The 17163-nt window shown below is 41.2% G+C and overlaps 1 protein-coding gene across 3 annotated transcripts; it reads right to left on the bottom strand.

Moving 5' to 3' along the window:
* Nucleotides 1–640: 640 nt before the first annotated feature.
* On the bottom strand, nt 641–15606 carry LOC311035522 (schwannomin-interacting protein 1-like). 3 transcript variants are annotated; one of them, XM_084043792.1, is made up of 7 exons: nt 15250–15606; nt 11931–12204; nt 7763–7911; nt 5722–5809; nt 4537–4680; nt 3140–3260; nt 641–2935 (listed from the first exon to the last, which is right to left on the bottom strand). In XM_084043792.1, exons 2-7 carry the CDS (start codon nt 12168–12170, stop codon nt 2835–2837), a joined length of 843 nt encoding a protein of 280 aa, XP_083899918.1. In that variant the 5' UTR covers nt 12171–12204; nt 15250–15606; the 3' UTR covers nt 641–2834. The 3 variants fall into 3 exon arrangements, with proteins under 3 accessions (XP_083899918.1, XP_083899920.1, XP_083899919.1); XM_084043794.1 differs by having other exon boundaries at nt 4537–4677; XM_084043793.1 differs by having other exon boundaries at nt 11931–12201.
* Nucleotides 15607–17163: the final 1557 nt, after the last annotated feature.

Genomic DNA, 17163 nt, shown 5'->3' with positions numbered 1-17163 from the left:
CACACGTCCCTGCTTCTGGTAACTGATATTGTCCTTCTAATGTGTGAGGGGACCGCCATTTATCAATGCATGGACTTACAGGACTCATTAATGAAATAGCACATTACAGAACATATTAACATATTGAAATAACTACCATTCATTAGAAGGACAATATCGGTCACCAGAACCAGGGATGTGTTTCTAATGAGTATATTAGGAGCTGATCCAATTTCAAAGTATTGAGTGATCTAAATGAATATCACATATGTACATGTTGAACTAAGGAACTTATAAATTGTCTGGGGTGAACACAAAAGCCTGCTTAGACATGAAAATGACCCCAGAAGTGAAAACAGTAGCGTCTACGTGAACTCTAGCGGGCCTGGGGTCAAGGCTAGCGCTGATTGGCTGGCAAGGATGTGTGAACCCAGCCTGTATCTCTTTTGATTTGTTCACGGATGACTTTGTTTTGCAAACACAGAGATGTAAATAAACGTTGGGACCGATTTCTTTCTAAGAAAAACGTTACGAATACCAGCTCTGAGGGCAGGTGTTCTTGTTTGTCCACACACCGGTCCCAGGACCCCACTTTTAGAACCACTGATATACGGTAGTAATTGTACCCAGAAGAGTGAGACTGTTATCTCTGACAAAAAAAAGAAAACAAGACACAAGTCCTCCAGATTTCTGTTATTACATGTGGCTGAACAGAAACAGTTCAAACTTATATTCCATAAAGAGTTTAACCACTTTCATACTGTTATCATAGTGGGGGCAAAAAATAAATATTCGTAATTGTAAAAATGTTTTCAAATCATTTCAATAAAAAATAAATAGCAAAAATTGCTGATTTACAAGCTCACAACGCGTTTTGATGCAAGCATATAATATATTCATATCAACATATTTATGATACGCAAGCTTGATCAGCTGTTTTTGCTACATTTCTAAAAGATTATCGGACTTATCGTGGTTTTAAGATCGTTTGTGGGGGTTGAAAAAAGATTGGTATCCTAGAGTAGACTGACCTCAGGAGAGCTCAGAAAACACTTAATTGTTAACACGACCACATATTTATCATAATTGATCATATTCAGGGAATTAATATCATCACATCATGTACCGAGACTGTACGGAACAGGACACTATCGTCCTTTATATAAAAAAAACTAGAATCTAACTTACAAGCTTACATCCTACACACAGAGACATGTAGTGTATGTACAAACAACACAACAGGAAATACTTTCATTACATTTGAAATCAAAATGGACACTAACATTATAGAGTTAAGATTGTCCAAATGGCGGCTGTTAGCAGCATGGTTACAATCCCTTTATGTCGCTGCCGTTGGGTCCAAAACCCTTCCTTTTTTATTATTTTAAAAACATTTTAAAATAGTGAAAATAGCCGATTTACAAGCTCACAATTGGATGCGTTGTGACTTTGTAGATCTGCTTATTTCACTACTTTTGCACGACACTTGTATGATGAAGTAGGGCATTAATTTAAGAAAATATGTACACAGTTGAAATGTAAAGATGCAAGGTTTCTGCCCTACAGCGACAACATCATAATAATAAGCCAGTTTTACCCCAGTCACAATTTAAGTCACACACCGAGGGCGTGGTGAATAAACGATTCCAAAATGGCCGGTATTTCACATCAAAACTATACATGTAGTTGATGCCTCATTTATACAGGTTGATGCTTTTATTTGTGGAAAAAAAAGACCTTGTTCCGGATAAAAGTGTCATCGCTTTACCACCACGAGAAATGTGAGTTCTGTGTGTGTGTATTCATGACACAAACGACAGTTCCGAAAAATATATTTCCGGGTGAATTAATTGGACGAAAGAAATGAATAAAAAGGACCTTAAAAAGGTAGTGTAAGTTATATTTTTGTGGTTAAAACAATATGTTTTTGATAAAACGTATTGCTATCTCTAGAGTGTTTTTTAAGTAACAGGGATCTCCCTGTCTCTCCATCTCTGAACAGAAAATACATTTTCAAGCGGGATACCAATCAGGAGAACCCATTCATCAGTGTCCTATTTTCAATTTTGTCTGCTCATTAATTTGAGTCATCACTCCCAATTTCACTTGTTTATCCTGTATGAGTTCTCTCTCCTGATTTGATGAAATTGGTATCCCGACCTGAAAATGTATTTTGTGTTCATTCAAGAGCTGGAGAAACAGGGAGTTAGATCCCTGTTACTGAATAAACACTCTATAGCAATGGTTACCATCACCACTTATTTTAACAAAACAATATCACTTAACACTGCCTTTAACAGATGCCGCTAATACATTAGAAAAAAGGTACATTTGAAAAAGGACAATGACGAGGACTAAAATCAAACATGTGCAATAGGATCATTGTCTTATGGAGGAGTGAGGAGTGTTGATGGAGTGTCTATATACCGCTTTGTCACGTGATTCCATGTCCCCGACCGTTCCCGTCTTCTTCGCCGGGGTGGGACTGCGATGTCATCAGTGTACGCGATTGTGTCGTTGACGCGGCACAAAGCCAAATGCGCCGCCGCGGCACAGACAGGGGACCTTGTTACGATGGCGTCACATTGTAACCCAAAAGGCGTCCTGCTTTTTTTGGGATGACAATCACAGTTCAAGAGTGACGTCTCACTGCGACTTAAAGGCATCCTGCTTGTTTGAATGACATCACTGAACAAGGATGATGAATCCCTCAGACGTGCGTCGGTGGCACAGGGTTCTCGTTGGTGCGGTGACGTCATCAGTCAAAGAGTGATGTCACATCACATGTCCCAGACGTGTCATCATCGTTGGTGGGGGCGGGGTTGGTGTTGTTGTCGTTTCCGTGGTGACGTTGGTCAAAGTGATGTCAGGTCCTGGACCTCCACCAGCATGGCGTCCTGTTCTGTTCTCAACTGATCCCTGGTCTGTAGACGCCCCACCAACTCTGTACTGAGCTCTGTAAGGAACACACACACACACACACACACACACTCATGTCACTTTTCTATTCCATAGTACACAAAGGTATGTGTGTGTGTGTGTGTGTGTGTGTGTGTGTGTGTGTGTGTGTGTGTGTGTGTGTGTGTGTGTGTGTGTGTGTGTGTGTGTGTGTGTGTGTGTGTGTGTGTGTGTGTGTGTGTGTGTGTGTGTGTGTGTGTACCTTGTATAGCCTGGCTGAGAGAGCCACACAGAGCATTTAGCTCCTTTATACTGAATGTCACCAAGTCACCACGCTCCAATGTCCTCCTGGTCACCGCACTGTCACCACCAACTACCGGCACCTGAGTGGAACAAGGACAGGATATTTACATTTACAATTTACCATTTACCATTTAGGCATTTAGCAGACGCCCTTTTCAATAATAGACAGTGTAGTGCCTCAAGGTGGGTTCTCAATGTCGGGTCTGGGGACAAATGGTCTAACTCAGAGTGTACAAATGGAACCAAAAGGACCCTTATGGGTCTGTAACATTGTTTCCGAGAGGGCCCTACTGACTTCAATAAAGTGAGCGAAGGGCCACACATTGGAAAATTGAACTGAAACTTGAAACACAGTGCTGAATGCTGTTAACCACTGCTGTTAACGCGTTTTGAGCATGTAGATCGGAAAAACGATTCATCGTCAAGTAAAGTTTCATGATCATAAGAACTCTAGTGAGGTGGGGCACCACACTGGGTTCATTGGGTCCAGCTGAAGTGGCTAACAGAGAGAGGTATGAGTAGCAACAGGGGACAGATCAGATTAGACACACACACACACACACACACACACACACACACACACACACACACACACACACACACACACACACACACACACACACACACACACACACACACACACACACACACACACACACACACAGCAGCAGCAGCAGACAGAACATGGTTCTAACCAAGACAAAATGTGTGTGAACCTGCTGTCCCCAAACAGGAAGTACCGATGACTCACTGCTCGGTGTAGCGTGGCACCAGCCTGTCCCAGTCAACTCTAACTGTATTAGTCTGAAACAACCTGTGTTCTTATCCATCCAATTTAATGAAGTCACATCAACACAGATCCATCACGCTCTGTGTGCCAACACGGGACCAGTGGTGGAAGAAGTAGTCTGATGTTTTACTTAATTAAAAGTAGCAACACCACAATGTAGAAATACTCTGTTTTACTCAAGTAAAGGGCCTACATTTAAAGTTTTACTTGATGACTATTATAAGTACAGAAGGTATTGCGGGCCTACAATACCAAATGTAAGAGTACTCTCCAAAAATATATTAGGCTTTTTGGTCATCAGGCAGAGGTTCTGAGCCATTCTGCCACACCACACACACACACACACACACACACACACACACACACACACACACACACACACACACACACACACACACACACACACACACACACACACACACACACACACAGCTCTCCATTTGTTGTCAGTTACAGCATTGATAAATGTTGATGTTCTGTCTGTCTGTCTGAGCTAGTAGTTAAGCTGAGACAATTAGACTTTCATCCTGGCAGATATGTCACCCCTGCCTGTCCGTCCGTCTCACCTGCTGCTTGTGGTCAGTCCTCAGTTTGTCTCGTAGGGACCTCAGAGCGTTCTTGAAGCTCCTGGATGGTTTGGTTCTCTCTGCTACAGCGGGAGCAGTCTGGGGTGGATGAGGAACCTGCACTGTACCTCTCTTCACTGCCTTCTGTGGATAAACACATGGAACGATGATGCTTCAAGTCATTTCAGATCAACGGGGTTGTTGCCTCATTACTGTTAATTCCCATTAGGCTGTCACTTATTATTATTACTTTATTCTTGTACACATTGTATATGACGGACCGACAGATAGACTGCTATTGATCCCTGTGGTAGGCTGGACAACAAAACTATTAAGTCAGTAGTATAAGGGTAAGGCACACACATAACGGTGTGTGAATATGAATGCTGATAACCTGGGCCCAAGTAAAAACTTTAAATCCCTATCCCAGTCAATCAGATTTAGATTTTGGGTGTTAAACACTATATGATTTGATTAATCAAACATATTTCTTATTTACAATGTTTGCTGAGATATTTCTCTGATCACAGATCAGATATAAAAATATGGTAGCGTTCTTAATTTTATTTTTTTTGCCACATTTCTTGTACAACTTGAATGAATGAATAGTTTATTTTCGGTCTCAAAACATCAAAACACACTTGTATGGGCTTACAACAAGAAAATCATCACAAATGCACATATCCAACCAACTCACACACAAAATGTAATTAAATGACCGAAAAAAGGAATAGGCTGAAGCACAATGCTGCTGGCTTATTATTTGCCTACCCTTTACAATCCTTAAAATACTTTAAATATTGAAAACACTTAAAATATGCTGCATAATAACAACGAAGCACAGCGGTAATTTATGAAAAGAAGAAAAACATAAAAAGTTGAAATGTGTAGATACAAGTTTTCTGACCGACAGTGATGATATGTAATCAAAACAATAATTATGTTTTTTTATAGTGATAACAAGTGACCTCATGCTGTTGATCATACTCATCTGATCCCTGTTCATATTACATCACCATCACACCTATCATTAGTGGTAGAACAAGTACTCAGACGTTTGTTTTTTTACTTCAGTAAGACGTAGAAATACTGTTACAATTAAAAGTGTGTGTGTGTGTGTGTGTGTGTGTGTGTGTGTGTGTGTGTGTGTGTGTGTGTGTGTGTGTGTGTGCACGAGAGTGTAACCTTTTTGTTGTTGTCTTCGTCTTCCTCGTCCTCCTCACTCTCACTGTTGTTGATGAAGCACAGCTGCAGGTTCATGTGAGTCTGCAGACTGAACACAACAAACACACGCAGGTTACACACACATGAACATAACAAACACATGCAGGTTACACACACAAGAACATAACAAACATGTGCAGGTTACACACACGAGCACATCTGAGCACACACACCCTGGTTTTGAACCAACATACAGGCTTGTCCCAGTTATTGGCTCATGTCTCTTCCAAACTAACGCTGCTTTTCACTCTGCTGACAGAATGAACCCGTTGAGACCTGAGGCCTACAATGCCTTCTAAATCAGTAATTCTCAAACTTTTTCTTAATTCAAAATTATTCAACATTTTTTAAAACACTTTCAAGATTTTTCGAAAATGTTCAAAAATAGCAGACTTTTGAATAGCCAACGCTCAAATCTAAAATGTCACAGGTGCTTTCCCGGTTTAACCCATTAAGACCTGAGGCCGATTCAAAAAAAAATATCTAAATCCTAAGAGTTTTTTGAAAATAATGTAAAAAAAAAAAATTCACGATTTTTCAAAAATAGCAGATCTACAAGCTCATAGCGCGGCACTCGGTGCCGCGCTATGAGCTTGTATATCTGCTATTTTTGAATAGCCAAAGAAATCTAAAGTGACACAGATGCGTTCCAGGTCTCAATGGGTTGTTAATGGATTAACTTGAAGCTGTGCTGAATGCGGAAACAATGCACAACGTCTGACCAATCACTGTGGCCGAACCAGTCCGGGTTGTCACAGCATCTCGGAGGCGCCCAACAACCCCAAATTAGTTCTGACCCCGCCCACCCGAACCCCTGTATGACATCATATTGTAGTCTGTAGCCAGCCGAACCCAACACATTTAGTCTGTTCTGGTGTAGTTATGCATTAGGCTTTAACAAGCAGCCTGTTTTGAAGGCGGTGTCAACCAACGGGCAACGTTGGTAACCGTAACTACACCAAACCCGCTATTAACTATAATCTTAGTAAAAGGTTTCAACCCTTACCCACACCAAACCCATGTCTAAATTTAACCGTACTAATGTCGCATTTCCACTGCATAGTTCTAGGTCGGCACGCCTAGAACTACCCTGTTGCCTTTCCATTACTTAGAGGTACTTTTCTTTTGTGCTCAAGTTCCAGCAGGGGCCAAGCAACGGAGCTGAGGTTTTGCTTTCGATTCTTGTAAATAATGTCACTGTGTAGCAAAAAATCTAACATTTTCTTGCACTTATTTCATTCTATCTCTGTTTGTGTTGCTCTTCAACAATTAATCCTGTAACCCCCCAATCCCTTCCGTTTTGTCTTTGTGGCCTCCAAGTTAGCCGAACTCTAAATCAAATTGGTCAAAGCATATCTATCTTTGCTGCTTAAGCAGACATGGTGAATTCAATTAAGTCCTTACATATCGCCGTTGTTGGGCAGACACGTCTCATCTCCATATTCTAACCGTTTGTGTTTTTTTTTTGTAAATTAGCGCCCTACTTGATCATACTACTACAGCGTCACACAAAAGCATCAAACGTAGCAGATCTGCAAGCTTGAAACGCGGCGTGAAACGCGGCACGAAGCGACGCTTTTCGAGCTTGTAGGGCCGCTACCAGTGTTGCCAGATTATGTGAGAGAAACAAGCAACCAGGTCTAGGAAAACCAGCCCAAAAGCAGCAACTATGGGCCACATGAGCACTTTAACATATACGTCAGCTATTTGAAAATAGCAGATCTACAAGCTCACAACGCGTCGCGATGCGACGCGTTGTGAGCTTGTAGATCGGCTATTTTCAAATAAAATCTTGCGGGGAAATTATAATAAGCAGATCTGGCAACCCTGGCCGCTACTATTTTATTTGAATCCTGAAAAGTAACAGTTTTGGACATAATGTGAGGTTTCCACCCCGTCAAGAGACGATATAATCTTTGACAGTGTAGAGAGGTGAACAACATGCAGTGTGTGTGTGTGTGTGTGTGTGTGTGTGTGTGTGTGTGTGTGTGTGTGTGTGTACCGTGAGGTGAGTGCCGTCACTCTGCTGTTGCAGTCGTCTTCAGAGTCCTCCCAGCGGGCCTCCCTCAGGCTGTGACTGCGTCCTCTGTCTCTGTCCTCCGTCCAGCTGACCGGCGTCCTGCCTCGCTCCAGACAGCTGCTGCTGTGCTGCTATACGATCAAAACACACACAACAACATAGATTTATGTTTTATTATTATTTCAAAAGATTTTCAAAAAATAAAAAACACAGTGGTCTATTTTTTTTTTATGACAAAAAAAAAAAGAGTAGTGAAAGCTGATCTTCAAGCTCAAAACATGTCACACAATTAGCGGTAATATGTTGTGTCTCAAGGTGAAAAAGTCTGTAGGAGCCCCTACAGCAGGGGTCTTCAACGTTTTCAGGCCAAAGACCCCTAGCTGAGAGAGAGATGAAGCAGGGACCCCCTACTCTATATTGTATAAAATTGTGTTTCAGATGATTTTTTACTTAGTCTGCTATTTTTTCCCTCTACACCTATAGCCTCTTTGCCAAAAATAGCAGATCTACAAGCTCTCAACGCCTCGCAGCTTGTAGATCGGCTATTTTCGGCTAATGTTCCCCTCAGAGAATGAATTCTAGGGTTCAAGTGGTTAATATAAAAAAAACGAAATCCTATCACACAAAGATTTGGCGGACCCCCTATAGTAGCTCTGAGGACCCCCTAGGGGTCCCGGACCCCCTGTTGAAGACCCCTGACCTACAGTAAATGACCCGATAGAGGAGCCCACACAAACCCTACCGTAAAATGATCTGCTAGCCGATTACAACCAGGAAAGCATCCATGTCATTTTAGATTTTTGCGTTCAAAAACAGCTTGTACATCTGCTATTTTGTTAGAAAGTGTGAGAACTACTGATTTAGAAGGCATTCGTAGAATCGGCCTCAGGTCTTAATGGGCTAGAGGAGACCTCACAAACCCTACCGTATACAGTAAATGATCTGATATAGGAGACCATGCCATAAACCCTACCATAAATGACCTGTAATTCTCTGAAACCACCAAATACAATACATTGACTTGCTTGTCGAACCAGTATGCCCTCAAACACAAAGCCTATAGAAACTAATGCAAATCATCGGCATTGAAATGCAATCAAATCAACAAAAAAAGGACAGCCATTGTCCTTTTAATGTAACCCCACCCACCCAGTTACATAATGACAAAGTAACTACACAACCCAAACCTCTACCTAAAAAGTGTCATTGCACTTTAAATTCAGAAGTTGTATCCCCCCTCCCCCCTCCCCCTGGTAGATCAATCCAGCTGTTCGAAAAAGCCTTTCACAGTTAACAGTAAAGGCTGTGTTTAACTTGAGTGACAGGATGATTACAGCTACAGTGTAGGTAGATGAATGTCCTACATACCTCTAGCTGTACATATGCCATTCAGCTATGCATCTGTCACCGTTACCATCAAATGCTGTGTGAGCTTTATACAGATAGTTGAGGAGTGGGTAGTGCAGTCATTCTCATTTTAACCTGATTTTAAGACCTGAAGCCGATTCTACAAATGTCTTCTAAATCCCAACAGTTTTCTGAAAAACGTATGTTTCTATATTAGTGGTTCTCAAACTTTCATGTCAAGGACCCCCAAAATGATATGTATTTGGCCGCCGACCCCCATCTCAAAATATGTTGTTCCAGGGACCCCCAGAAGCAAAGATTTGAGTTAAAAATGTTTGCTTTAAAATAATATATATTCAAAGATTTGCACACATTTTCACGATTTTTCAAAAATAGCAGATCTACAAGCTCATAGCGCGGCACTCGGTGCCGCGCTATGAGCTTGTATATCTGCTATTTTTGAATAGCCAAAGTGTAAAATAATGCTTTTTAGCTCAAATCAAGAAATGACACAGATGCGTTCCAGGGTTAAAAGGACCCCAGTTTGATACGCATTAAGCCACTCTGAAAGTGCACCTTATGGGTTCATTTGGCTCCATTTGCACACTCTCAAGAGTTACAGACATTGAGTCCATTGACTCATTCATCCATCACTCTATTTAGATGGGGACCCCCTGGAACCTCCTCGAGGACCCCTTTGGGAGTTCCTGAACCCCACGTTGAGAACCAGTGGGGTACTGTGTGAATGGTTTCCTCCTGTGAGGAACACAGCAAGTGGCCACTCGCATTTTAGAAAAGAAAAGCAAATTCCACAGCTGACTTCAAAGCTATGTTTACACGTAACAAAAACATTACTAGAAATGCAGTGGAGTCAGTGCTACAATATTATACTTTGAAATGTAGTGGAGTGAAAGTCTTCAGCAAAAGCACAGATACTCCAAAATGGACTCAAGTAAATGTACTTTGTTACTGTCCACCACTGGTACTGTTATTATCATGTGTACTAGACCAGGGGTCTTCAACGTTTTCAGGCTAGGACCCCCTAGCTGAGAGAGAGATGAAGCAGGGACTCCCTACTCTATATTGTATAAAATGGTGTTTCAGATTAAAGTTGTTTTTACTTAGTCTGCTCTTTTTTCCCTCTACACCTATAGCCTCTTTGCCAAAAATAGCAGATCTACAAGCTCACAACGCCTCGCGCTGCGAGGCGTTGTGAGCTTGTAGATCTGCTATTTTCGGCTAATGTTCCCCTCAGAAAAGGAATTCTAGGGTTCAAGTGGTTAATGTAAAAAAAAAAATCCTATCACACAAAGATTTGGCGGACCCCCTGTAGTAGTTCTGAGGACCCCCTAGGGGTCCCGGACCCCCTGTTGAAGACCCCTGTACTAGACTTTATCTAATGACAGACAGTGTGTCATTCAGCCTTGGTCTCATGATGATCTCAGATATTGACCTGCTGCCTATACTGTGTATAAGATATGTATTGTTATAAGAACTGCTTGTGACTGAGACATAACATTCCTCTCATAATTCATATCTATGTTTTACCATGGTTACACAAATCTTCAAAATAAACAAACGTTAATATAAAATACCATAAATAGCAGATCTACAAGCTCAGTGTTGTAGTGTTGTGGCGTGAAATGTTGTGAGCAGCTTGAAGGTTTCTGTAAAAACCTTTGCATTCTTTGGGGAAATGTCTACATTTTAATACAGCAATTCATTGACATCAAAGTAGGTAGCAATTTATTTTGTACTTTTGAATATTCAAGTATTTGTAAACGCCAAGCACTCCAGTACTTTAACTCAAGTACAAATGACAGAGCTGCTTTCACTGCAAGTGAAAGCAGCTCTGTCATTTGTACTCGAGTTAAAATACTGGAGTGCTTGGCTCAATATTTGACCAGGAGTATCAACTTACTCAACCTTCAGTACTTTGAATCAAGTACTGTGGGTTGAGTACTTTGTCCACCACGGTGTCCTGCCGAACCCCAGCCTGTCCCCGAGTTGAGTCATTGAGTTCACCTGTGTCTAGTTTGTCCTTGTCTCTATTTATACCCTCAGTGCTCCCTTTGCCTGCTGTCACCTATAATAACAACACACCCAAAATAATACAGACACAGCAGGTTGAAAGTGGTTCATCTGTAAGTCAGCCCTTCCAACAAAAAGTGTAACTCCTATTACCCTCCTTCAAAACCGCCATAAAAGAGCACCTGTCTGCAATTTGTAACCGACCCTAGAAAAGTCCTCTGAGCTTAACAACAGACAGCCACACACACACACACACACACACACACACACACACACACACACACACACACACACACACACACACACACACACACACACACACACACACACACACACACACACACACACACACACACACACACACAATATTGACGTTGATGAAGAGACACACATGAAGAGACACACTCTGGCAGAATTCTATACATATTTAGTAATGTAATGTAAGTATTACATGACTCAGGACTGGGTCAGTTTCATCCTACAGTGTCACACACTGAGCAGTCACCAGTGACCTCACTGCTTATGTGACCCAGTCACCCTGTGGTCCCCACGCTGTCAAACAGCTCAGTACAACGAGTGCCGCGCTATGAGCTTGTAGATCTGCTATTTTTGGAAAAAAAAAACGTTTTAGAAAACATTTTTAAGATTCGCCTCAGGTCTTAATGGGTTAATTAAATCAAACTAATCTTTCACGTCTCCTATCCAAACCATGTCAGAGGTTGAACGTTCTCTACTTTCAGACACACATAACGACGCCACCGTGACCCCTGACCTTGGCGTTCTTCTTCTTCTCCTCCTCCTGTTTCTCCAGCTCGGCGATGCGCAGGCTGAGCGCCTCCCAGTGCATGATGGGAAGGCCCAGCTCGTCCGTGTCCTGCTGGCCCTCCTGCCACACCAGAGCGGCCCCCTCCGGGTCCTCCTCCTCATCTTGATCCTCCTCGTACTCCTCCTCTGCCTCGTCGCTCTCCTTCTCCTCTCTCTGCTCCCTCTCCCTCTCTTTCTCTCCCTCCATCCTGTGTCTGCTTCAGAGGAGACAGCGCGCCCTGCTGGACGATGGGGATAACATTGATTATCAACCTTTTTATTTTATTCTATGGACCCCCACTTGGATATGCATTAGATTACACCAAGGACACCCATTTGATTTATATAACTCTTAGTGTACAAATGGTACGCTCTCAGAGTTACAGACCTGTAAGGGTCCATTTCTCAGAATTACAGACCTGTAATGGTCCATTTCTCAGAGTTACAGACCTGTAAGGGTCCATTTGTACACTCTCAGAGTTACAGACCTGCTGTAAGGGTCCATTTCTCAGAGTTACAGACCTGTAAGGGTCCATTTGGACACAGTTACAGACCCATAAGGGTCCATTTGGTTCCTAACAATCAGTTATTTTGCTGGGGAACCCATGTGATTCCCTCAAGCCAAGGAGCCCTGGATATCCCCTGACCACATGTTGAGAAGCACTGTGGTACAATTCACATTTAGACCAGTTTAACAGTAAAAGCTCTGCAATTTTATAGTTTCTAACATGATTCATAATTTTTTTTTTAAGCCTGTCTGGTGTAAATTGACTCGATTATCAAGTATACGTATTTTTACTTTAATTTACTTGAGTATTTACAACTTGCTGCAAAAAAGCACAGTCATGACTCAAGGCTTTTCTCCGTGACATGGCTGTCCTTGTGTTTGTTTTGTTTTTTCACTCTACTCATATCATATCAGGAACATATAAATATTTGACCTGTTTCCATCCTTGTTTTCCTTGCTCTTATTATTTCTATCTCTGTTCTTCTTCCCTTTCCTGAAGACTAATTGCTCTGAAAACAACAGTTCCGTACTATGGACACTATCTGACATGCTTACTGTGCCTTCTCTTTTCAATTCATTTCATTGGTCCTGCAGTGCACTATGCAAACACTGTTGAGGGTGTATAGTGTTGTAAATGTGTCAATTATTGATGGTGTTGCGTTGAATGTGAATGTCGCTTTGCCCTTCTTTAGCCTTGGATCAAGACTATCATAGATGTATTTTATCAAGTGACTGACTTTTACTTTTGTATCTATGATATTTGCAAATGTCAAAATCGATAAAATACATCTATGATAATCTTGATCCAAGGCTAACCCTGCTGTATCTACAGTACTTTTTTCTTCTCCTGTAATCTGTATCTTAACTGTGCTGCCTATGGCGTCTGAATTTCCCTTGCAGGATCAATAAAGGTCTTATCTTATGATAAAACTATAAATGATGGAACTTGCAGGAAAATGTATTTGACTTCTTAACACCTGTAAAAATGTGACAATAAAGCTGATTCTGGGCCCTGAATGAGGACATGGTTGAAAAAAGAAAAACAACGCCTTGCGTTGTGAGGCATTGTGAGCTTGTAGATCGGCTATTTTCAAAATGTTGAGAACCACTGGAATAGACCACTGGTGGTTCTCAAACTGTGTCATGTCAAGCACACCAAATTAATATGTATTTGGTCACAGACATTAGTTTTTTTTTGGGGGGGGGGGGGGGGGGGGGGAATAGCAGTTCTCTGCTATTTTCAAATAGCCAATGTATAGGGTTTAAGTGGTTAAACTTAACTAATTTAGTTGGGGACCCGCTGAAACCCCCTTAAGGACCCCTGGACCCCACTTTATGAGAACCAGTGGCATAGAATAGTGAGTGTGGTAGCCTTTTGAATGGCTTCTATTTATTACAACATTAAAGCGACTAACACATTAATGCATTATTAATTACAATCCAAGGATTGTAAAATGTATAGTACCTTTGCTATACTGTAAGTAGGCTATATTTTGATGGCAATACCTTTGTACCTTTAGTCAATTGATTAGTTCTAGTTTGATTTGATGATGAAAGTTCCTGCAATGGCTGCCAGGCACTGTTTAGCCTTGAATTGTGTCTGTAAAGGCATGCTATGCTTAGCATAACAATCAGTGGTGGAAAGAAACTAAGTACATTTACTCAAGTACTGTACTTAAGTACAATTTTGAGGTATTTTTTTGCTTTACTGGAGTATTCCAATTTTCAATACTTTTACTTCTTCTCCACTACATTTCAAAGGCAAATATTATAATTTTTACTCCACTCCAATTATTTGAAAACTGTAGTTACTAGTTAGTTACTTGTAGATTTTGATTATTTCAAAACATTAACCACTTCAGCCCTTCAGCCCTATTTTCGACCATTTGAAAATAGCAGATCTTCAAGCTCACAAAGATTGTGAACTTGTAGATCTGCTATTTTCAAAAGATTTGTATACATTTAAAAACGTGTGAAACAGGATATTCTGCATAATGAGTACTTTCTACTTTTGGTACTTTAAGTACATTTTGATGCCAATACTTTTGTACTTTTACTCAAGTACATTTTGAATTCCGGACCTTTACTCGTAACTAGTATTCCTACATTGCAGTATCGATACTTTTACTTTACTTTTTCCACCACTGTTGAAACGTGCCTTAAGGACGCTTCAAGGCAAAGCTCATCGTGCAACGTAGACACCAACAAGTAGCCCGTTATTTCACTAAATAAACAAATATACACATGAAAGTTTCAGTGTTTTAAACAAAAGGTACATTGTTTCCTTGCAGTCTTTATTTTATATGATTCTGCTTTGAAAATAAGTTACTTTGTTTCCTTGACAGTGTTGCCATATCGTGTGAGAGAAATAAGCAGCCAAAGTCTAGGAAAACAAGCAACTTTAAACATGTATGCGTCGGTTATTTGAAAATAGCAGATCTACAAGCTCACACCGCGATGCGACGCGTTGTGAGCTTGTAGATCTGAGATCAAAAAACTCTTGCAACAAAATGTGGATTTAGGAATATTTTTTTTGAAACATTCTAACACAAATGCTCTTTATTTATACATATTTCAGAACCACTGGTTTAAATAATTATTAAAACATGTGGAAGCAAGGCCTAAATAAGCAAAGAAACAAGCTTCCAAAAAACGCTACACGTCTGTGCATTCGTCTATACGCAATTTACAGAAAAAGAAGCCCAAAGTCGCTTATAATAAGCGGACGTGGCAACGCTGATCATGACGCAAAGACGAAGGATTAAACAGTTATTCTTACCAGATCTCCCAGTTTACAAAGCTCCTTGAAAAGGAGTATTTCTCCACATTACTTTCACTCTTATTGCGTCCTTATAAATTCGTCCTTGAATAATCCTCCTTCCTCCTCTTCTTGTAGTGTTTGTCCTGCTATAGGAATGTATGCACACACCCCGCTGCTTTTCACACTAACTTTTCAATTTATAAACTTCTCAGCAAACACAGTTTTAGATGTTTTTTAACCGCGCTGGTGATCTGGGCCGTTGTTAAAGTAGCCTGGTGTTGGTGTGGTTGATTTGGTTTGTTTGCTGTTGATCATGTATAAAATCCATTCGTTCCAGGTCTAGAGGAGAAGACTGGGTGAACAAAAGAGTGAAGCTCTTGAGGAATGTAACACTCACTGAGAGACGAGGAGACAAGGGGAGGAGACGAGTGGAGGAGACGAGGGACCAGAGGGGAGGAGATAAAAGAAGGAACTAGAAAAAAGTGCTCCTCGGAGCACAGGTCTCCGCCAGGTCAGGTAGGTCATTGTGGGCCAGCCAGCAATGTTCGGAATTCGCCAATGAATCATGATGTAATATGAAAAGGCAAACAGAGACGTCTTGATCAGATGAGATCACATACCGATTTGCGTGAAGGAGTAATATTAAATCAATTGTTTTACATAAGTCGGCCTCCTGGTGGCGCTGTAAAAGGACGATGTGAAAAAAGGTTTTTCCTTGGCCTCGGAGTGCGCATACAAAGTTTTGCACAGATCGGTGGCGGTGCAGTTATAGGTAAAAACAAGAATCAGCCTGTTATAGCGCCACCATGAGGCTGATTTGAAAATTTCCAAGTGGCATTTCTTCCTCGGCCTAGTGGGAATGTACGTGCAAAATTTCATGGAAATCGCACGCTGTGTTCATGATTTGAGGCATTTTGTTCAAAACGGAGCACTCCTGCAAACTTTGGAAGCAATTCTTAGCCAATCAGGATGGAATATGAAACATCTGAAAGACACGTTTAGTTCAATGACTATAGAGATACTGTGTACCGATTTGCGTGATGTTTGGACAAAATCTGTAGGAGTACTGCCTCCTGGTGGCGCTGTAACAGGCCCATGTGGGGCAGAGGTTCTGCTCGGGCATCCAGGGAGTGTGTGCACAGTTTCGCTGCGATGGGGTCAACGGTGCCGGAGATTTGCTGAGCACAGACAGAACTACGGACAGATGGACAGGGTGCAAAACATAGTCTCGGCCATGCCTTTCGGCCTGATGGAGACAATGAGCGAGAGAAGTAGGGGGTTGTCCTATTTGACTGTGTGTGTGTGTGTGTGTGTGTGTGTGTGTGTGTGTGTGTGTGTGTGTGTGTGTGTGTGTGTGTGTGTGTGTGTGTGTGTGTGTGTGTGTGTGTGTGTGTGTGTGTCATATCATATAAGTGTCTACTCTGCAGTGATGGCTTGCAGTTATGATGGAAAGTATGAGACAATAATAATCAGTGGTGGAAAGTATTAAGTACATTTACTCAAGTACTATACTAACATTTTGAGGTAGGCATACTTGAGTGTTTCCATTATTCAATACTTTGTATTTCTGCTCTACATCTCAGAGGTATCTTAAATATTGTACTTTTTACTCCACTACAATGATTTGACTTGTTTCTAAAGCTGTAATCATAGTAGTTGTAGGCATGTCCAAAGTCCGGCCCAATAGTAGCTTGGCTTCCTTCCTAAAATGTATTATTTATGGCCCACCAGTATAGTCATGTGAAATCCATACGCTGTTTATTTTCTTTGTACCTGTGCTATTTCTTAGTAGACTCTGTAAGGATTCCTAACTGCTTGTTTTTTGTGTGGTCTCATTCTCAAGATGTGAAAGAAAGGCTATTTATATAATAACATTTTTTGGAGAGACCTTTTCACACCTGGTTACATTTGGCTGCACTGCCAGCAAAAAAT

Source organism: Gymnoscopelus microlampas (assembly GCF_963454915.1).
Source record: "Gymnoscopelus microlampas genome assembly, chromosome: 19".
Taxonomy (NCBI): Eukaryota; Metazoa; Chordata; class Actinopteri; order Myctophiformes; family Myctophidae; genus Gymnoscopelus; species Gymnoscopelus microlampas.
This window is presented reverse-complemented; position numbering and strand designations above follow the sequence as displayed.